The following is a 22,788-nucleotide window of genomic DNA, read 5'->3' on the forward strand; positions in this document are numbered from 1 at the left end:
AAACCAAAATGAAATGCGTTGTAAAAGTGTCGCTCAAAATTCTCAACTCCACGATACAATGGAGTTGAGTGGCGATGAGTTTACTTACAACTACAACGAGTCGGTATCAATCCATTCTTAAATGCGCACCCATGTATGTCCTGTGTAAAGGCTTTCTTTTCCTTGGCTGCTGCAATCTGTTGTTTTTAATATAATAGCATTTTACGCAACCTCCGCCAAGGGAGTCGTTGTTTGTTATCAGAGGAGCAGCCCCGTCAATGCATGGCAGATCGGAATGTCATTTGTTTTCCAAAACAATGGACTCCAACTCCCACTGGCAAATCTATAAGAATCAAGGACGAGCACAGTTACACAGTAAGTGTTAAACAGTTGATATTTATAAAAGTATCGAATGGTAGTGCATGTTTGCAGTCATAAACTTCACACTCCGTTGGAAAACAGTGCATTATGCGGCGCAATTTGACAGAACATAGAATGAAGTTTTTATAAAAAACTAGATTTCAACACCGAAATAAAATAACATCTTTACACGGGACAAACATAGGTACAAGGTACGCATTAAAGAATGGACATTTTCACAAGTATCGATTGATACCAACTCGATGAAGTCAGATGTACACTCTCCCAAAACGCATCGCCACTCAACTCCATTAAGATGTGATGTACATATTGTGGAGTTGAGACTTCTCATTTAGTAAAAATGTAAACATGGCATTGGTCTTTTTGGATATAAAACATCTATAAGCTTTAATATGGATAGAGGCTCTTTGGGTATACTGTGTGTATCGCTATGCTAGCATGATGTTATGTAGCTGAACCAGAGCCTCTTGATTCCATTATTACCAAAACTGCATCCCAAATGACACCCTTGTCCAATAGGGCTCTGGTCAGTGGTAGTACACTGTAAGAAATAGGGTGCCATTTGGGAGTCCACACATGAATCATTATAAACAGTCATGAAGGAAAAATCAAAGGGCTGCCCGCTCACTTCTCCCCCTCTGCAGCCAGCCACTGACCCATCAACAGGAAACTTCATAAACAAGGGAACGAGAGAGAGAGAAAAAAATGAAAATTAAAGAGAGGGAAATAAAAAAGGCCATGTAGCAGTTCTGAGGAGTTGTGATCATCATTCATCTTCATCCCCCAAGTGCAGATGGAACACTTGCTAAGCCATCATTTATTGCTGGTGTTTACTATGCCTACTGTGTTGGACACACACACAAAAACACACACACACACAAACACACACACACACACACACACACACACACACACACACACACACACACAAGCAAACACAAACACACACAAGCAAACACAAACTCACACACACAAACACTGGAGGTGGGGGAAAGGGCTTTGTCAGCAGGTGGGCCTACGCTATTCTCCAACACGAGATGGACCATGGTAGCAAACACACACAAACACACACACAAGCACACACACAAACACAAGTACTGGAGGTTGGGAGAAAGGGGCTTGTCAGCAAGTGGGCATACACTATTCTCCTACACGAGATGGGCCTTGGTAGCAAAGCATTCAGTATGTGTGTGTGTGTGTGTATTCACGGTACGTACATTTATCCTTGTTGATGCCAGTTCAGATTCCTGACAGAGATAGCCTCCTCCGCAGTAATTATCTCCTATCTGTAACCTGTCAATTATAAAACTCAGAAACCTTGAATCCATTACAACATCAAACAAATGTACACCCTAGGAACTTTGATAAACTGTATAATCTCTCTCTCTCTCTCTATTATCATTCTCTCCCTAGCAGATTCAGTAAGTCTTTCATTCCAACGACCCTGATGCATTGACAAAAACACATTCCAAGATACAGCAAGACCTTGACTTTCCCTTTGTGAGGACGGTGCAAACTGAAGCAACAAGAAATACGAATAAAACAGGGTAGTACAGAGAGTCAGCGTACTCTGTAACCTGTTAAAGTATCAAAATGTATATTAGTGCTTTAACTGGACTGGACACATAGTTTTTTTTTACCCCCGCTAGCAGCATCATACTGATGCTACTGTGTAGGTGACAGAATGGCCCTGTCAGGGACTAAATAAATGAATGTCAAAGCCAAAGGATATTAGTCGGCTGTGATAAATGAAGAAGGATATTGTCTGTCAGTTTGGTCATTAGTCTCTTTCACCATTCACTCCTTCTCTGCTATCTCCCTCCTCCCCTATAGTCCCTCAAAGGCTAATACACACAGACATCGCTACTGCTACATATCTTACACTAATAACAACCATAGGCAATATCTATCTAACCATTAACTACGATAACGCAGTCACAGTAGTAATGAGCGTTCAAGGTCCGAATCAAAAAGCAACTCTGAACATTGTGTTTGCCACAGACATTGACATTGAAGGAGTGACTTACGTAGAAAGTATCACATGTATTGTTAAGCAGAAAATCTCCCCATTCTCTCTAACCCAATAGAGACCTGCTACACACCGACTTCCAACTGTCCTGTTGTTCCAGGGAAGACGAACCCCACACACACCAAATCTGCTACCTTCCATGTGTCATTACATCTTCTAACATGTGTCCTCCCTCATCAGTAATGATTGCTTCATGCTAGTGCACAAGTAGTTTCACATTAAAATGAAAACAAGTTAAATCAAACGTAGGTGATTTTGACAAGAATCGGTGGTTGAGAAACATGGCTGTCAAAGCAGTCGTGAGATCTGAGAGGTGTTGACTAATTGCTTGATAATTACACAGTGAATCGTCTAATTAAGCCGACGGTTAATTAGGGTAAGCTTGCGCAGCTTGCAAGTCTTTTTTGGTTTGGTGTAGGTGTGGATTTGTGTGTAGATGTGTGTGTGTGTGTGTCAGCAAATGAGATAAAGAGAGATCGTGAGACTGCTAAAGAGTGAGAGATCGAGAGAGAGCGAGCAAGAGAGACAAAGGGTTGAAGTTCATGAAGAACTCCTCCAGACATATACAGTAACCATCTAACCATCCACAGCCTGTAGCAAGTGCAACATCATACAGCTGAACCACTTGTGAAGCTTAAATGTGAATAATAATATTAAGAGCTCTAGACATTACCTCCCCAACCTCCCTCCCGCTCTGCAGTGGAGCGCCATTATCCTTTGTTTGCCTTAGGACAGGCCCTGTTTATTTTACTACCAATCTGAAAATCTATGATGTGGAATAGAAAGCAGCAAAAAAGACCTGGCATCGGAACGCACTATGCAGTCACACTCCAGCAGTTTGTATTCATTTAACAAGCAAATTAGAGAGGAAGTGGAGTTTGTATAGTGCCTGTATGAGTGTAGAGGAAGAGGAAAATACAGATGACTACAGCCTCATTAGCTACAGTTAGTTACATGTTTACCGGTTATAATATCTAATTTAATTGGGAGATCAAAGGAGTGGTGACTACCTCTTGCATGGCTCAGAGGGCAAAGAAACTACACTATATATACAAAAGTATGTGGACACCCCTTCAAATGAGTGGATTCGGCTATTTCAGCCACACCCGTTGCTGACAGGATTATAAAATCGACCACATAGCCATGTAATCTCCAAAGACAAACATTTGTAGTAGAATGGCCTTACCGAGGAGCTCATTGACTTTTAACACAGTACCATCATAGGATGCCACCTTTCCAACAAGACAGTTCATCAAATTTCTGCCTTGCTAGAGCTGCCCCGGTCAACAGTAAGTGCTGTTATTGTGAAGAGGAAAAGTCTAGGAGCAACAACGGGTCAGCCAAATGCTGAAGCGCATAGCGCGTAAAAATCATCTGTTCTTGTTTGCAACACTCACTACCGATTTCCAAATCTCCAAACGTCAACACAAGAACTGTTCGTTGGGAGTTTCGTGAAATTGGTTTCCATGGCCGAGCATCCGGATCCAAGCCTAAAAAGCACCATGAAAAATGTCAAGTGTTGGCTGGAGTGTATTGGACTCTGGACCATTGGACTCTGGAGCAATGGAAATGTGTTCTCTGGAGTGATGAATCACGCTTTACCATCTGGCAGTCCGACAGACGAATCTGGGTTTGGCGGACACCAGGAGAACGCTACCTGCCCCAATGCAGTGCCAACTGTAAAGTTTGGTGGAAGAGGAATAATGGTGCAGGCTAGGCCCCTTAGTTGCAGTGAAGGGAAATATTAACGCAAAAGCATACAATGACATTCTAAATAATTATGTGCTTCCAATTTTATGGAAACAGTTTGGGGAAGGCCCTTTCCTGATTCAGCATGACAATGCCTCCAAGCACAAAGGGAGGTGGTTTGTCAAGATCCTTGTGGAGGAACTTGACTGGCCTGCACAGAGCTCTGACCTCAACCTCATCAAACACCTGTGGGATGAATTGGAATAGCGAATGTGAGCCAGGCCTAAACGCCCAACATCAGTGCCCGACCTCATTAATGCTTAAGCTACAGCTCGCTGTGACTTTATCGGAGTGTTACTTGGCGTGATACCATGAATCAGCACATCATTTTGTTTGTATTGGAAAACTGGAAAATGTATTTTCTCAGTGTTTGTTTGGTAAAAACATTTTGATTAAGCTGAGACTTTGCATGAGATATAGAAAACTAGAGCTGGTTTTGAAATTAAAGCATGTTATGGTGCCTTTAAGGACCTTCTTGATTCTAAGTAACCAGAGTAATCCTGATATACAGTATATTCCAAGTAAACATACACCGGTTTATTATAGTTTTATTGGAAAGAATGCATCATGCACTTTTCCTACAACTGATGGTGCAAACAGTCTGAATCGTGCAGTAAAGCTTATTATAGGAGTCAAAAGCCAGTCCAGTTCCTACAGGATGAATAACATGCTAATTACCATGACGCATGCAAGGCTCCATGCTATTTACTAGTGGTTAAAACCATCAGAGAATCTGTGTGGCATCGGCAGAACACGACCTCCTCACCTCTTACTCTTAATAAAGATGCTGGAGCAGTTGATTAAACTGTGTTGTTAATAAGTAGAGTTAGATTCACAGAGTGCATGAAGCAGAGGCCTGTGGAACTGTGTGTGTGTGTGTGTGTGTGCGTGCGTGCGTCAATGTCGGGCCATAACATGTGTGTTAACAATGTTAGGGTTACCATGGAGACGTAGTTACTGTTCGCCACCTCATCAAGGACACGTTTGTGTAATGTTGTAAATGTGGAGTGGGGAGGTCTGCTATTATCTCTCCCTTTAATTGCTTTAGAAGTAAATGCAAAGCATTATTCCATAGTTGTCGAGAGGAAGTTGCTAACGTTTGTTGGATGCACTCGATAAGTTCTATGAAACATTTTTCTTTTTAAGTACACAAAACCTGAAACTTCTCTTCGAAACATCATCACTATCCTCTTTACCTGTGACTCTGTACTTTTGGCACAACAGTTAAACTTGAATGCGGGAGCTTCTAGGACCAAGCAGAAACTGTACCCATCAGGGCTCAGCCAATTACAGGCGTGATTTCTACCACCCTGAGACAGTCAAATGATAAACTGAGACAGTATGGTCGCTAGCTATTACAGGTAAACTATCCTGCTGTTACGACCTCAGCAATGTGTGTGTGTGTATGCACGCGCATATATACGTAAATGTGTGTGTGTGTGTGTGTATTACTGACATCCATCTAGAGATGTGGTAATTAGCCTCTGAAACATAGCACCGTGTATCACTCACAGGGATTTAGCAGCTGGGTAATTGGTACAACGTAAGGAAAAATGTACTCGTCACTCCTGAGGAGGGAAACGGGGCTATAGATCAGAGGCTTGGGGGGAGAGAGACAGTGGCCCACTGGCCCCTGTGCTCCCCCTGTTTCAGACAGAGCTCTGATAGGTTCACAGAGTGGAAGAGGAGGCCAAAACGTTGGCATCGTGGCATTTTTTTTCATATGCAACACAGTTAATTCATTCAGATTAATGGTAGACCCCCCTAGCTTTGTTCTATTCTCTCCCTTCTCTTCCTTATGCTGGGCCTTATAATAGCTGGTTAATTCACATCACATTCTTTTCCTTTTTACACAAGCCCTAGAAACAGCCAGGACGACGATCCTCATATTCACCCAGCAATCCACTGTGCATCTCAAAGCGCTATCAATGGCAACACACTGTAATGTTATGATAGGAGCAGCCAGCAGTGAACAGCACTAGCGAGCAAAAAAACAGGATATTAAAAAAAATAGGTAATCTGTGTTTAAGTTGAAACGATACTGAAGGAGAGCCGCCTGTTTCATTCATATTGACATTAAGAACTTCTTTATCGCTCTCCCTAAAGAAAGCTCCCCGAACAATTTAAACCAGCAAAGCACACAATAAGGAATAATATGATTTCTGTTTACTGAGATATCAGCTGGTATTTTGGCGCTACACTGACAGCCAATAGCTACAACAGTATATTAGACCCCAATCTGGCATCTACAAATGTCAAGAGAATACGAAAGAGGGAGGATATGGTGAAAGGGATGGGTGGGGGGGTGTCACACATATGTGTAAAATTCTTTTTTAAAAACCAACAGAGTTTACATAAACATATTCTGAGGCTGAATCATTATCATATGTGCAGCTGTCAATCTTGATGCTTCAGCTGAGAGCAAAGCTCCTAGGAAAAGAGTATAATACAACAACCCTATACCCAGGTTGACCATGATTTCTCTCTGAACTCCCTTGGTAAGTCCAGGCATGGTACATTAAGCTTATTCAAAAGCCAGCAGAGGTGAAATACTTGTAGCAACAGTAGCAAGCCCATATATCCAGGCTCCTTCTCTCCTTCTCTCTTTCTGCTCTCTAAATCTCTCTCTCTCTCTTAAAAGAAACAGAAAGTTTAACTTTTCAAAATGACAAAGGGGGCAGTCCATAAAACAAGTGATGGAGGCAGTGATATGTTTTCATCGAAACAGGGACAGCCACGCTCTTCTCATGCTTTCTCTACATCAGGCATCATTTACAGTGAAATTACATGAATCAGCTATATTGAAAACAAATGGCAAGTGAAAGCATCATCTGGTGAAGTTTGTGATTTGTTTTACATGTTCTTTTTCTACTTTCTTTTCTTTACTTGAATGTAATATATATATATTATATATATATATAGCTCCAGTAATCAAATGGTACCAGCTACAGAACAAAGATGCAGCATATCCCTGGTTAATGCCCAATAGACACCTACACACTAATATAAAGCTGAGTAGACATGAGTACCTTGTCCAGAGAGAAGGTCTTGGTGAGAGCGAAGCCCCATCCTTCCAGGAAGGCCCTGCGGATCATGGCTGTGCTGGTGGTGGGGGGAGCGGAGGCCAGGCCAAAGGGGTTGGGGAACCTGATCCCACACATCTCCACACCGATGTCCACAGAGTCGATGGCACAGTGGAAGAGAGGGAGTTGGGGGACGCTGGACACCGTCTGGCCGTGGAGAGACTGGAAGGTCAAAACATCCAGTTACACTACCATGAGATAACGACAGGAATAGGGTTGAAAGTTCCAGGAACAGAATTTAACAGCATTTTGCAATCCTAGTAACAGATCGACAGACCGTAAAGAGGACGCCGAAGAACATGGCTGACATTTTACATTCTCCCAAACAATTGTGCAATTTTTTTATTCTATTTTTTTTTTTGCGTTTTCTGTAACTTACTTTTTAACTCATTGTGTACATAATGTTGCTGTCTCTTATGACCGAAAATAACTTCTGGACATCAGAAGCGATTACTCGCCGCGGACTAGAAGAAACATTTTCCTTTAACGAGTCCGACGAGAAGGATATCCTGCTTTCACTGGAACAGGCCCAGATACACGCCTTTTGTGTGAAGAAAAGACGCCGGAAAAAGGGACGCAGAACGGGGATCCTTCTGAGAAGCCGGAGACGAGCGAGTAAACTCCCAATGCCTTCCATTCTCTTTACTAATGTGCTATCTTTAGAAAATAAAATTGATGACCTACTATTAAGATTATCCAACCAACGGGACATTAAAAACTAACATCTTATGTTTCCCCGAGACGTGGCTGAACGAAGAAATGGATAATATAGAGCTGGAGGGATTTTCCATGCACTGGCAGAACAGAGACGCTACCTCTGGTAAGACGAGGGTGGGGGTGTGTGTCTACAGTGGTAGGCCTGATCACCGACAACGATAAGACGGCCTATAGGGAGGAGGCCAGAGAACTGGCAGTGTGGTGCGAGGACAACAACCTCTCCCTCAATGTGAGCAAGACAAAGGAGCTGATCGTGGACTACAGGAAAAGGTGGGCCGAACAGGCCATTAACATCGACGGGGCTGTAGTGGAGCGGGTCGAGAGTTTCAAGTTCCTTTGTGTACACATCACCAACAAACTATCATGGTCCAAACTAGAGGTTGGCCGATTATGATTTTAGAACGCCGATACCGATTATTGGAGGCCCCCAAAAAAAACAATACCGATTAATCAGCCGATGTAAGTATATATATATTTGTAATAATGACAATTACAACAATACTGAATGAACACATTTTAACTTAATATAATACAAAAATAAAAATCAATTTATCCTCAAATCAATAATGTAACATGTTCAATTTGGTTTAAATAATGCAAAAACACAGTGTTGGAGAAGTAAAAGTAAAATATGTGCCATGTAAAAAAGCTAACATTTAAGTTCTTGCTCAGAATATGAGAACATATGAAAGCTGGTGGTTATTTTAACATGAGCCTTCAATATTCCCAGTTAAGAAGTATTAGGTTGTAGTTATTATAGGAATTATAGGACTATTTCTCTCTATACCATTTGTATTTCATATACCTTTGACTATTGGATGTTCTTATAACTGGTGGCATCCATAAGTCTATTGCTGTTATATTGCACAACCTTCAATGTTATCTCATAATTATGTAAAATTATGGACAATTAATTACGGTCTTTGTTTGGAAGAAATGGTCTTCACACAGTTCGAAACGAGCCAGGCTGCCCAAACTGCTGCATATACCCGGACTCTGCTTGCACAGAACCCAAGAGAAGTGACACAATTTTCTATTAATATTGCCTGCTAACATGAATTTATTTTAACTAAAAATGCAGGTTTAAAAAATATATACTTGTGTATTGATTTTAAGAAGGGCATTGATGTTTATGATTACGTACATTGGTGCAATGACAGTGCTTTTTTCGCGAATGCGCTTGTTAAATCGTTACCAGTTTGGCGAAGCAGGCTGTGATTCAATGATAAATGAACAGGCACCGCATTGATTTTTTGCAACGCAGGACAAGCTAGTTAAACTAGTAATATCATCAACCATCTGTAGTTAACTTCTGATTATGTTAAGATTGATTGTTTTTTATAAGATACGTTTAATTCTAGCTAGCAACTTACCTTGGCTCCTTGCTGCACTCGCATAACAGATGGTCAGCATGCCACGCAGTCTCCTCGTGGAGTGCAATGTAATTGGCATTCAAAAATGCAAATGACCGATTGTTATGAAAACTTGAAACCGTCCCTAATTCCCTAACCGATTAATCGGTCGACCTCTAGTCCAAACATACCAAGACAGCCGTGTAATGGGCAAGACAAAACCTTTTCCCCCTCAGGAGACTGAAAAGATTGGCATGGGCCCCCAGATCCTCAAAAGGTTCTACAGCTGCACCATCGAGAGCATCCTAACCGGTTGCACCACCGCCTGGTAAGGCAACTGCTCGACATCTGACCGTAAGGAGCTACAGAGAGTAGTGCGAACGGCCCAGTACATCACTGGGGCAAAGCTTCCTGACATCCAGGACCTATATACAGTGCCTTGCGAAAGTATTCGGCCCCCTTGAACTTTGCGACCTTTTGCCACATTTCAGGCTTCAAACATAAAGATATAAAACTGTATTTTTTTGTGAAGAATCAACAACAAGTGGGACACAATCATGAAGTGGAACAACATTTATTGGATATTTCAAACTTTTTTAACAATTCAAAAACTGAAAAATTGGGCGTGCAAAATTATTCAGCCCCCTTAAGTTAATACTTTGTAGCGCCACCTTTTGCTGCGATTACAGCTGTAAGTCGCTTGGGGTATGTCTCTATCAGTTTTGCACATCGAGAGACTGAAATTTTTCCCATTCCTCCTTGCAAAACAGCTCGAGCTCAGTGAGGTTTGATGGAGAGCATTTGTGAACAGCAGTTTTCAGTTCTTTCCACAGATTCTCGATTGGATTCAGGTCTGGACTTTGACTTGGCCATTCTAACACCTGGATATGTTTATTTTTGAACCATTCCATTGTAGATTTTGCTTTATGTTTTGGATCATTGTCTTGTTGGAAGACAAATCTCCGTCCCAGTCTCAGGTCTTTTGCAGACTCCATCAGGTTTTCTTCCAGAATGGTCCTGTATTTGGCTCCATCCATCTTCCCATCAATTTTAACCATCTTCCCTGTCCCTGCTGAAGAAAAGCAGGCCCAAACCATGATGCTGCCACCACCATGTTTGACAGTGGGGATGATGTGTTCAGGGTGATGCGCTGTGTTGCTTTTACGCCAAACATAACGTTTTGCATTGTTGCCAAAAAGTTCAATTTTGGTTTCATCTGACCAGAGCACCTTCTTCCACATGTTTGGTGTGTGTCCCAGGTGGCTTGTGGCAAACTTTAAACAACACTTTTTATGGATATCTTTAAGAAATGGCTTTCTTCTTGCCACTCTTCCATAAAGGCCAGATTTGTGCAATATACGACTGATTGTTGTCCTATGGACAGAGTCTCCCACCTCAGCTGTAGATCTCTGCAGTTCATCCAGAGTGATCATGGGCCTCTTGGCTGCATCTCTGATCAGTCTTCTCCTTGTATGAGCTGAAAGTTTAGAGGGACGGCCAGGTCTTGGTAGATTTGCAGTGGTCTGATACTCCTTCCATTTCAATATTATCGCTTGCACAGTGCTCCTTGGGATGTTTAAAGCTTGGGAAATCTTTTTGTATCCAAATCCGGCTTTAAACTTCTTCACAACAGTATCTCGGACCTTCCTGGTGTGTTCCTTGTTCTTCATGATGCTCTCTGCGCTTTTAACGGACCTCTGAGACTATCACAGTGCAGGTGCATTTATACGGAGACTTGATTACACACAGGTGGATTGTATTTATCATCATTAGTCATTTAGGTCAACATTGGATCATTCAGAGATCCTCACTGAACTTCTGGAGAGAGTTTGCTGCACTGAAAGTAAAGGGGCTGAATAATTTTGCACGCCCAATTTTTCAGTTTTTGATTTGTTAAAAAAGTTTGAAATATCCAATAAATGTCATTCCACTTCATGATTGTGTCCCACTTGTTGTTGATTCTTCACAAAAAAATACAGTTTTATATCTTTATGTTTGAAGCCTGAAATGTGGCAAAAGGTCGCAAAGTTCAAGGGGGCGAATACTTTCGCAAGGCACTGTAATAGGTGGTGTCAGAGGAAAGCCCATAACATTGTCAGAGACTCCAATCACTCAAGTTATAGACTTTTCTCTGCTACCGCACGGCAAGCGTTACCAGAGCACCAAGTCTAGGACCAAAAGGCTCCTCAACAGCTTCTACTCCCAAGCCATTAGACTGCTGAATATTTAATAAAAATCACCACCGGACAATTTACAATGACCCCCCTTGTACACTGCTGCTACTTGCTATTTGTTTGTTACCTATGCATAGTCACTTCGCCCCCACCTACATGTACAGATTACCTCAACCAGCCTGTACCCCTGCACAGTGACTTGGTACCGGTGCACCCTGTATATAGCCTCATTATTGTTATTCTTATTGCGTTACTTTTTATTATTACTTTTTATTTGAACCTACTTGGTAAATAGTTTCTTCTTCTTGAACTACACTGTTGGTTAAGGGCTTGTAAGTAAGCATTTCACGGTTAAGTCTACACTTGTTGTATTCAGCGTATGCAGCAAATAAAGTTTACTTTGACAGAGCTGTGAGATAACGAAAATAACCACTGGTATTATGACAAAAGTCAACATACAGCAGTCTCCTCATCCTCCCTAGGCACCACTGTCCCAAATGGTACCCTATAAAGTAGTGCACTATATAGGGAATAGAGTGCCATTTGGGACGCATCCCTAAAGTCAAACATACAACAGTCATCCATCCATCCAGCAGCCTCTTCCTCTCCTCCTCCTAATTAGCCCAGCGTTTATCACAGTCTCTGATTGCTTTTGTAATGATGTCACCGCTGCATAATGAATGAGGAGGTGTCACGCTGTGTGTGTATGTATTTTTTTGTGTGTGTGTGTGTGTGTCATGCTGCGGCAAGGCGGCTGTTACATGACAGCCGGTGTTCCCCTTCGAGGGGTTTGGCATGTGGAGGAATACACGCCAAACACACGCCAAGCAACACGGGGGAAAACAGCAGCGGGGAACATGTAAATACAAAAGATGGTGATTATTAGGAATACTGGGGGGTTCCAGAGTTCCAACCAACAACAGCTTTAGCTGTCAAGATGTTGACATGTTCTGGATCATCGTCTTCCCCACAACATGTCTCCTTATCTGAATCCCAAATGGCACCATATTCCCTATATAAGGGCTCTCCAACCCTGTACCTGGAGAGCTACCGTCCTATAGGTTTTCACAGCAACCCTAATCTAGCACACCTGATTCTAATAATTAGCTGGTTGATAAGCTAAATCAGGTTAGTTACAACTGGGGTTGAAGTGAAAACCTACAGAAGGGTAGCTCTCCAGGAACAGGGTTGGAGTGCCCCTGCCCTATACAGTCCCTGGTTAAAAGTAGTGCACTACATAGGGAAGAGTGTTATTTGGGACAAGTCCATTTCTACTTTGAAACTGGTTTCTCTCATATGGTAGTGAATGAATATATGCTTGACCTCATTCATATAAGTATATAGATAATATTTTAGAGTAAAAAGCAACCTCTCACCCAGGTGTCCCATGCAGCACTAAGTTCCCAGAATTCCTTGCATAAATAAGGTCTAAATTCAACCATGCACATGATATGATAGCAAAAATACACTGAAAACAGCCTAAATGCACTGGTCGAAAGGGAGACCTATGACACAGTAATATCACATTATAATATAAAACACACTATTATCCTGAACGTGGAACACACAGTTCAAGGGATCCCTGAATAGCTCAGATATTAATTGCTGACCCTTTCCAGCAAATTGCCTGAATTCATTTCCTCTTCCTTGGTCGATTACTGTACAAAACCAAGCAATATACTGTTGCTTCCTTTCTGGTTACAAGTGGCATTTAATCTGCAAATAAACACTTGTCTATGCTTTGCACTGAACACAGCTACATTACTACAATTAACCTGCATCTGAACCAGGCCCCGGTCTGCCGAGCGCTGCACTCTGCAGTATAATCTGAGGGGAAACGGAGGGATGGGGGAGGAGGATGGAGGGATGTAGAGGAGGTCAGGCACCTCAGGAAGACAAGCCGGCACGCTGGGAGAATTGGAGGCTGGGAATCAACCGCTGTCTCTGTTATTACGTGCGGAAGCAGTAAAGAGTCCTCTCTGATCCTGCCTTTACACAGACTAGTGCACCACACACCCATCTGTACTGCACTTTGACTCATTCACTTAGTGTTCACCACAGTAAGTGCTGCGTGCAGTACAGTACGGGGTGTACATGCTGAGTGTTCGAGGTGAACGTAGTAATGATGATGATGTATCATTTGGCTTCCTTTCCACTTCCTTTTCAAACCCACAGAAGACATGAATTAATCCACAACGGAAAGAGCTAATATTGTATCGGGACTATTTCAATATTGACATATTCTGCTAATTGAGAAGTGATGTAATTGCCTTGGTTCATTCATGAATCTACACACGGGGATGCTGTTATTGGGAAAAAGAAAAGGAAACAAATGAAAGTCGAGCAAGATGAAGTACTGAACATTGATACTGTGTAAATGTTTATAGTCACTCTCAAAAAGTGAGGGTTTACTTGATCGTCAGTGAAACGTTAGCTTTCTCTAAAGCCTCCATCTTTCCTTTTATATTTCTTTCTCCTCCTCCCTCATGTGTGAATGTTGAAAACGTTGTAACATTCTGTGTGTGCGTGTGTGTGTGTGTGTGTGTGTGTGTAGAACACAGCCCTGGGGCTGGGGACACACCTGTAGGTACTTGTGCATGTGCCAAGATGCCTGTTTGCCGTCGTTGACTGACTCCACGGTGGTGTTTGCCTGTCCTGCCACGTCGCCCCCAGCAAACACCCAGGACTCACTGCTCTGCATGCTCTCTGGGTCCAGCTCTGGGAGACCCCAGCGGTTCAACCGCACCGGAGCCATGGCCTCTTTCACTGGAGGAGAGGGGAGAGAGGATCCACAGTTAGTGATGGTGTGGGCAGTACTTAAGTAAAAATACTTGAAAGTACTACTTAAGTCGTTTTGGGGAGGTATCTGCACTTTACTTCACTTTTTATAATTTATTCTTTTTATAACTTTTTAAACTTTTACTTTTATTTCACTACATTCCAAAAGAAAATAATGTTCTTTTTACTCCATACATTTTCCCTGAAACCCAAAAGTACTCTTACATTTTGAATGTATCACAGGACAGGAAAATGGTCCAATTCACACACTTGTCAAGAGAACGTCCCTGGTCAAACCTATTGCCTCTGAGCACACGTGCTTTGTTTGTTAATTATGTCTGAGTGTTGGAGTGTGCCCCTGGCTATCCATACATTTAAAAAACAAGAATGGTGGCATCTGGTTTGCTTAATATAAGGAATTTTAAATGATTATACTTTTGACACTATATACGAATATATGTTTAATTTACTTTTGATACTTAAGTATATTTAACATCCAATACTTTAAGACTTTTACTCAAGTAGAATTTTACTGGGTGACATTCAACTTTTACTTGAGTCATTTTCTATTAAGGGATCTTTACTTTTACTTAAGTATGACGATTGGGTACTTTTTCCTCCACTGGGTGTGGGGTGTGTGTGTGTTTGTGTGTGTGAGTGTTTGTGTGACAGAGATAGAAAGAGAGAAAGAAAGAGATCGACAGAGAGAGAAAGGGAGAGAAAGAGGCGAGAGACGACAGAAAGTGATAGAGAGAGGAGAGAGAAAGAGAGAACGAGAGAGAGGAAGATAACGAGATAAAAAAAAAAAACATTGTAGTGAGAGTGAGCGACCGTGATGGACTACAAACCATACAGAGAGCAATATGAAGTCTGTGACAAGACCGATGACAGCGGGGGATTCACGCTCTCTGTCTCTCCCCTCACTCTCAGCTAGGTTAATGTAACATCTCCCGAGGCATTCATTCACCGTTAGCTGAATGTTAGCCCAGAGATCCTCTGTCAAACTGATCTACATTATAAAAAAGCTCATTTTCTTCTACCTCACCTATACAATTCATCTTTCAGACTAAATGCTTTTCAGCATGGAAGATGGCCTGCATCTATCAGCAGGGACATTTTTAAATACAGATCTGCGAGTTGGACAAGATTTATTACACTCTATTAGAATTACTAGAGGGAGGGGGGAAAGTTTCACCTTCCCAGTCTATTCAATGGGGAAAGGTTTTCATTTGATGCCCAAAAAGGAAAAGCACACAACTAAGAATACAATGTTTTATTGCAACCACACTATTGAAGTTGAATTCCTCCATAAGGGGAGGACAGAGGAGAATGTGTAGAGAGTTGACATGCGTTCGGCGTGTCAAACCCCTCAGAGTGGAACACCAGCTGTCATGTCACGGCCGTCTTGCTGCAGTGTTACACACACACACATGACAATGTATGATGCTGTGACTGTTATCACACACGGTGATGGGGGATAAACACAGCAGCATCGTCCTGCTATAGTGATGAACAGACTCACTTACAAGACATTGGGGAAACAAAATGGTGTCAAAATGATTGCAATAGAAATTCTGGGCTTTTGCCCATTCACTTAGTAGAAGAAGACACATACCTCATTATACTGTACAAAAATGTGTATTGGTATATTCAGCAGAATATTTAATATGGCATGTTGTGTTACCATACATTTCCATATAATCCATATGTTTAATCATCCATTCTGAGCCATTAGTAGCATATGCTATAACAGCTAGAGCTAGACCTACACAACACAAATTCGGCAAAAAAAAGAAACCTCCCCTTTTCAGGACCTTGTCTTTCAAAGATCATTCGTAAAAATCCAAATAACTTCACAGATCTTCATTGTAAAGGGTTTAAACAAAAAGTGCTCTTCACTGACGAGTCGCGGTTTTGTCTCACCAGGGGTGATGGTCGGATTCGTGTTTATCATCGAAGGAATGAGCGTTACACCGAGGCCTGTACTCTGGAGCGAGATCGATTTAGGAGGTGGAGGGTCCGTTATGGTCTGGGGCGGTGTGTCACAGCATCATCGAACTAAGCTTGTTGTCATGTTAGTGTTCTGCCATGGCCAGCGAAAAGCCCGGATCTCAATCCCATTGAGCACGTCTGGGAACTTGTTGGATCAGAGGGTGAGGGCTAGAGCCATTCCCCCCAGAAATGTCAGGGAACTTGCAGGTGCCTTGGCGGAAGAGTGGGGTAACATCTCACAGCAAGAACTGGCAAATCTGGTGCAGTCCATGAGGAGATGCACTGCAGTACTTAAATGCAGCTGGTGGCCACACCAGATACTGATTGTTACTTTGGATTTTGACCCGTCCTTTGTTCAGGGACACATTATTCAATTTCTGTTAGTCACATGTCTGTGGAACTTGTTCAGTTTATGTCTTAGTTGTTGAATCTTGTTATGTTCATACAAATACATGTTAAGTTTGCTGAAAATAAACACAGTTGATAGTGAGAGGACGTTTCTGTTTATATCCCTCATAATAACAGCTAGCTATAACTGCTGTAGCTAGAGCTTATACAACACATACATCCATTATAATAACAGCTAGCTATAACTGCTGTAGCTAGGGCCTACACAACACCTTCATCTGTCATGCATAGTACCTGGCAACACAAACAGGGGGAGCTGTTTTGAAGCCACCGTGCCTCCATCTTGGCACTCCCCGAAAATTGTAAAAAATATTTTCTAGAAATGCATATATTAATGTCTACGTCTTTGATTGTACCATGTTTATTATATTACACACACCGTAATGCATACTTTTAAACTATATTATATGAGCTAAACATAAAGTATAATTTTTAGAAAGTACTAAAGGGGAAGTGCTTATATGGCCAACCAGTGGCTTCAAAGCATCTCACTGGCTAACACATAGCATGAGCAATCCAGGGTATATATACATCTTTGGCATGAACGCACACGCATGCAAACTATGCACACTCCCACACACAGAAACACACACACACTTTTTGTGACAGTACAGCGTAAAGGGAAAGAGATGCTTAGCTAACACAGAGGAGGTGGGTGCATCATGTCTCCAGTTCCCCACCCTCCGTGAAACTCAGCAGGAAGGAGACCAAAGCAGGAAGGAGGCATGGGTGCAATAATGGCTGCCTCCCTCCCTCCCAGAACTGAGTCTGCTTCCCAAATTACACCCTATTCCCTTTAAAGTGCGCTACTTTTGACCAGGATCCATAGGGCTCTGGTCAAAGGCAGTTGACCACATAGGGAATATGGTGCCATTTGCGACGCACACTGGGTCCAGCCCACCAGACTATACAGGCCAGGTTTTAACTGCTAACTCATCCTACAGCTGTGTTCACTGCCAAGTGGAACATCCTCTGTGGGTCTGACAACATACTTAAGTGGATAAGTGATTCATAGTTCAAGAATAAGGATCATTCTGACTGTACTACTCTGGGGATTCTTTTCTCAGCATTTTGTTGTTTCTGTACGATGAAAGCACACACTCAAAACACACAGACGCTTGCAAGCAAGCTTGACACACATACAAACACACACACTCTCATGCCAAGGCACGGATCAATTCCTTCCTAAATATGCAGGCAATCAGGTTTGGCAGAAATATCATCCTATCAAATTAAACTAGTTTGCTCGGAGTCACGCACCCCATTTAATTCAGGCTCTTATCAGTAATTCCTCATGTTTTAATTAACCTTGGTGATTAATTGCTAATCATAACAATACCCTCCTTAGCACTCGATGACACCTTCGGGGATGTGGAGCAGGTTCTAAGGATGTTTCTTTAGCAACAGGTCAACCATAGTACCAGGGGGGAGGAAGAGAGATAGTCCGTGTCCCAAATGCCATCCTTTACTGTGCACTCCTTTTCACCAGCGCTTGATAGACCCTGGTCAAAAGTAGTGCACTATGAAAGGAATAGAGTGCCTTTTGACACACAAAAAGAGTAACAAAATGGATAACAAAATCCATTTGAGCTGTGAAGAGGTGGAAGTGGGTAGACCGAATCAGTGGAGCAGATTACGATAACAATCAGTCAATCAAGCCTTTACCCCATCTATAAAATCAATAAGACACAGTCAGATAGACACAGTCAGGCAAGAAAGTCAGCGGAACTCGGTCTACACAGAGTCTCTCACACTCCCTCTTTATCTTAATTACTTGGTTGAGTAGATGTGTATTTCACCATCACGACCGATTATGAATGCGTGTAAAACATCTTCAGTTTCTGCCTGCTTAGGTAGCCCCAACTATGTATTTGTGCATCTGTGCTGCATCGCAAGGTTGGCTAATGGCAGCGCTAGCTGGGTAACCAGTTGTAAAGCTCTGTCGCTCTATCGCCGAGCACTTGTGTGTGTGTGTGTGTGTGTGTGTACGTCACCGGGCGGTCGTCTGAGCTTAAAACTCATTACAGTGATTTCATGTCATTGTTGGGTGACTCTGGACAGTGTGTGGCGTTTGTGGCCCTGCTGCGATACCCACCTCTGTTTATTCAATAGCAGCCTAATTGAAAATCATAGCAGGTATGGCCTTTTCTCAACGCAATCTAATTACCTGCCCTGGCGACAGTGTCACACAAAAAGACAGGCGTTGTCTTGTAAGCAAGTGGCTTTAAAAAAAAAATCATCCTAGACGAGGGCTCCCCTACTGGTGCCCTCCAGGTTTGGCCCCCACATGTTTCTAAGCAATTAAAAAATAATAATAATAATAATAATATACATATATACATATTATTATAATGATAATATATTATTATACACAGTCAAACATTTGGACACACCTACTCATTCCAGGGTTTTTCTTTATTTTTAATATTTTCTATGTTGTAGAATAATAGTGAAGACATCAAAACTATGAAAAAGCTCAATCATATGGTAACCAAAAAAGTGTTAAACATATCAACGTATATTTTATTTTTGAGATTCTTCACAGTAGCCATCCTTTATGACAGATTTGCACACTCTTGGCATTCCCTCACCCAGCTTTTTTATTTGATTCATTTTACCTTTATTTAACTAGGCAAGTCAGTTAAGAACCAATTCTTATCTGCAATGATGGCCTAGGAACAGTGGGTTATCTGCCTATTCAGGGGCAGAACGACAGATTAGTACCTTGTCACCTTCCGGTTACTAGTCCAACGCTCTAACCACTAGGCTACCCTGCCGCCCCGATGAGGTAGTCACCTGGAATGCATTTCAATTAACAGGTGTGCTTTGTTAAAAGTGAATTTGTGGAATTTCTTTCCTTCTTCATTCGTTTGAGACATGTCACTTGTTGTGTCAAGGTAGGGCTGGTATACAAGAAGATAGCCCTATTTGGTAAAAGACCAAGTCCAGCTCAAATAAGCAAAGCGAAACGACAGTCCATTACCTTAAGACATGAAGGTCAGTCAATCCGGAGAATTTCAAGAACTTTGAACGTTTCTTCAAGAGCAGTCGCAAAAACTATCAAGCGCTATGATGAAACTGAATCATGAAGACCGCCATAGGAACGGAAGACCCAGAGTTACCCCCGCTGCAGAGGATAAGTTCATTAGAATGAACTGCACCTCAGATTGCAGCCCAAATAAATGCTTCACAGAGTCCAAGTAACAGACATCTCAGCATCAAGTGTTCAGAGGAGACTGCATGAATCAGGCCTTCATAGTCGAATTGCTGCAACAACAAAAAACATGACGAAAGTACACCAATAAGAAGAGACTTACTTGGGCCAAGAACATTTGGTTCCAACAGCTGTGTTTTTGTGAGACGCAGAGTAGGTGAACGGATGATCTGCACGTGTGTGGGTCCCACCGTGAAGCTTGGAGGAGGAGGGGAGGTGTGATCGTGATTTGCCGGTGACACTGTCTGGGATTTATTTAGATGTCAAGGCACAATTAACAGCATGGCTACCACAGCATTCTGCAGTGATATGCCATCCAATCTGGTTTGCACTTAGTTGAACTATCATTTGTTTTTCAACAGGACAATGACCCCAAAGACACCTCCAGGCTGTGTAAGGGCTATTTGACCAAGAAGTAGAGTGATGGAGTGCTGCATCAGATGACCTGGCCTCCACAATCACCCGACCTCAACCTAGTTGAGATGGTTTGGGATAAGTTGGACGGCAGAGTGAAGGAAAAGCAGCTGTCGTGACGTTGGCCTGGGGGTAGGTTTATGACAGTCATAAATACCTCTTCCCCCCTTTCTCTTCTCTCTACCCTACTGATGTTACATTTGCAAACCCCTTGGTTAACATAGATATTCTGGGAACATCAGAAGGTGGGGGGAAATTAACTATATTCTGGTTATCTGACCAATTGAACATATGCGGTGGTACTTAATCTTGGTGTTAGGGGGCAGTATTTTCATTTTTGGAAAAAAAACATTCCCGTTTTATACGGGATATTTTGTCAGGAAAAGATTCTAGAATATGCATATAATTGACAGCTTTGGATAGAAAACACTCTAACGTTTCCAAAACTGTAAAGATATTGTCTGTGAGTATAACAGAACTGATGTTGCAGGCGAAAGCCTGAGAAAAATCCAATCCGGAAGTGCCCCAGGTTTTGAAAGCGCTGCGTTCCAATGACTCCCTATTCAGCTGTGAATGTACCATCAACGAGCTTACGCTTTCTACGTATTCCCCAAGGTGTCTACAGCATTGTGACGTAGTTTTACGCATTTCTGTTGAAGAATAGCTGTAGGCGGACATATTGCGTAAGTGGTCACATGGTGGCTCCGAGAGAGATTCTCGCGTAAAATACAGAGGTAGCCTTTATTCCAATCGGTCCTAGTGAAAAACGAATTGTCCCGACGGATATATTATCGAATAGATATTAGAAAAACACTTTGAGGATGGATTCTAAACAATGTTTGCCATGTTTCTGTCGATATAATGGAGCTAATTTGGAATATTTTTCGGCGTTGTGGTGACCGCAATTTCCGGTCGATTTCTCAGTCAAACGTGAAGAACAAACGGAGCTATTTCGCCTACAAAAATAATATTTGGGGAAAAAATGAACTTTGGCTGTCTACCTTGGAGTCTCGTGAGTGGAAACATCCGAAGTTCATCAAAGGTAAACGATTTAATTTGATTGCTTTTCTGATTTCCGTGACAAGGTTGCCTGCTGCTAGCAAGGCATAATGCTATGCTAGGCTATGATAAACTTACACAAATGCTTGTCTAGCGTTGGCTGTAAAGCATATTTTGAAAATCTGAGATGACAGGGTGATTAACAAAAGGCTAAGCTGTGTTCCAATATATTTCACTTGTGATTTTAATGAATAGGAATATTTTCTAGGAAGATTTATGTCCGTTGCGTTATGCTAATTAGTGTCAGATAATGACAACGGTCCAGTTCACGGGATATGATGTCCGTTCGGTTGTCATCTGAGACATTCTCATTAATGATAAGATGATAAACTCTACAGTGGAAAGTCTACACATCAGTTATCGGATTCACATGGAATTGTTGTTCAATTTAAATGTTTGAAGATTAAATTATTCGTGATGGGATGAAATGTGATTTTAGCTTCTAAAATATGAGATTTGGGTTTTCATAAGGTTAGGGCTCTGCTCAATCAGTGGCCCGCCCCTGTGAAGAGTCATGGGTTCTAAAACTTTTCAGACACACCCTTCTCGCTCCACGATATGACAATATATGATGACAATATAACCTCCTGTTCCGAGGATGTGAGGGCGACTGTTCGATGTCAGAATGGTAACAACTACAGAACGAAGCCAACATCAGCGTGAGCTTTGGTTGTGAATGGTATGAACTCTTATTCACTACAGAAGTGATACCTCCTAGTCGTTGAGTTAGCAACAGCAGCTGCAAACGAGGGTTAAGAAGGAACAGACAGAGTATCCCGTCTATCACACAACGACATTACGACAACGTATACAATTGACCACCAGAGACATTCTTCAAAGGACATTCTTCAAAGCCAACAAGTGCTCAGCATATGTGGGAACAAGACTGTTAGAAAGGCATTCCAGATGAAGCTGGTTGAGAGAATGCCAAGAGTGTGCAAAGCTGTCATCAAGGCCAAGAGTGGCTACTTTGAAGAATCTAACTTCTAAAATATACTTCGATTTGTTTAACACTTTTTTCGTTACTGCATAATTCCATATATGTTATTTCATAGTTGTGATGTCTTCACTATTATTCTATAATGTAGAAAATAGTAAAAATAATGAAAAACCCTTGAATGAGTAGGTGTGTCCAAACCTTTGACTGGTACTGTATATATACAGTTGGACATTAAAGACAGTAACAACACCAAGAAATCAGCTTCAAGTGATGTAATTTTTAAAAATCTGTCCCCAAGTATTCCCAATAATAGACACGTGATCGAATTCAAATGTAAGCTAGGTTTGAAATGATGATTTAGTCAAATATTATATCTGTTTTGGCTTCTTGCGGTCAATTTTCAGTCTACACATTATTTGTAATTATGTTCCAACCCCCTGACAAGGTTCTGTAAACACTCACATACAGGCAGACACACAGGCACGCTAACATGCACAGACACAAGACCCTCAAAACCCA

The 22,788-nt window shown here is 41.9% G+C and overlaps 1 protein-coding gene across 2 annotated transcripts in view; it reads right to left on the bottom strand.

Moving 5' to 3' along the window:
• LOC112215544 (dihydropyrimidine dehydrogenase [NADP(+)]) overlaps positions 1-22,788 on the bottom strand; it is a 220,427-nt gene that overhangs the window by 101,847 nt on the left and 95,792 nt on the right. For both annotated transcript variants that reach the window (XM_024374642.2, XM_024374644.2), the window contains 2 exons: positions 14,046-14,230; positions 7,168-7,383 (listed from right to left, as the gene is read on the bottom strand). In XM_024374642.2, the coding sequence (XP_024230410.1) occupies positions 7,168-7,383; positions 14,046-14,230 (401 nt within the window). The remainder of the gene's footprint in view (positions 1-7,167; positions 7,384-14,045; positions 14,231-22,788) is intronic.

This window comes from Oncorhynchus tshawytscha, linkage group LG16 (genome assembly GCF_018296145.1).
Source record: "Oncorhynchus tshawytscha isolate Ot180627B linkage group LG16, Otsh_v2.0, whole genome shotgun sequence".
In the NCBI taxonomy this organism is placed as follows: Eukaryota; Metazoa; Chordata; class Actinopteri; order Salmoniformes; family Salmonidae; genus Oncorhynchus; species Oncorhynchus tshawytscha.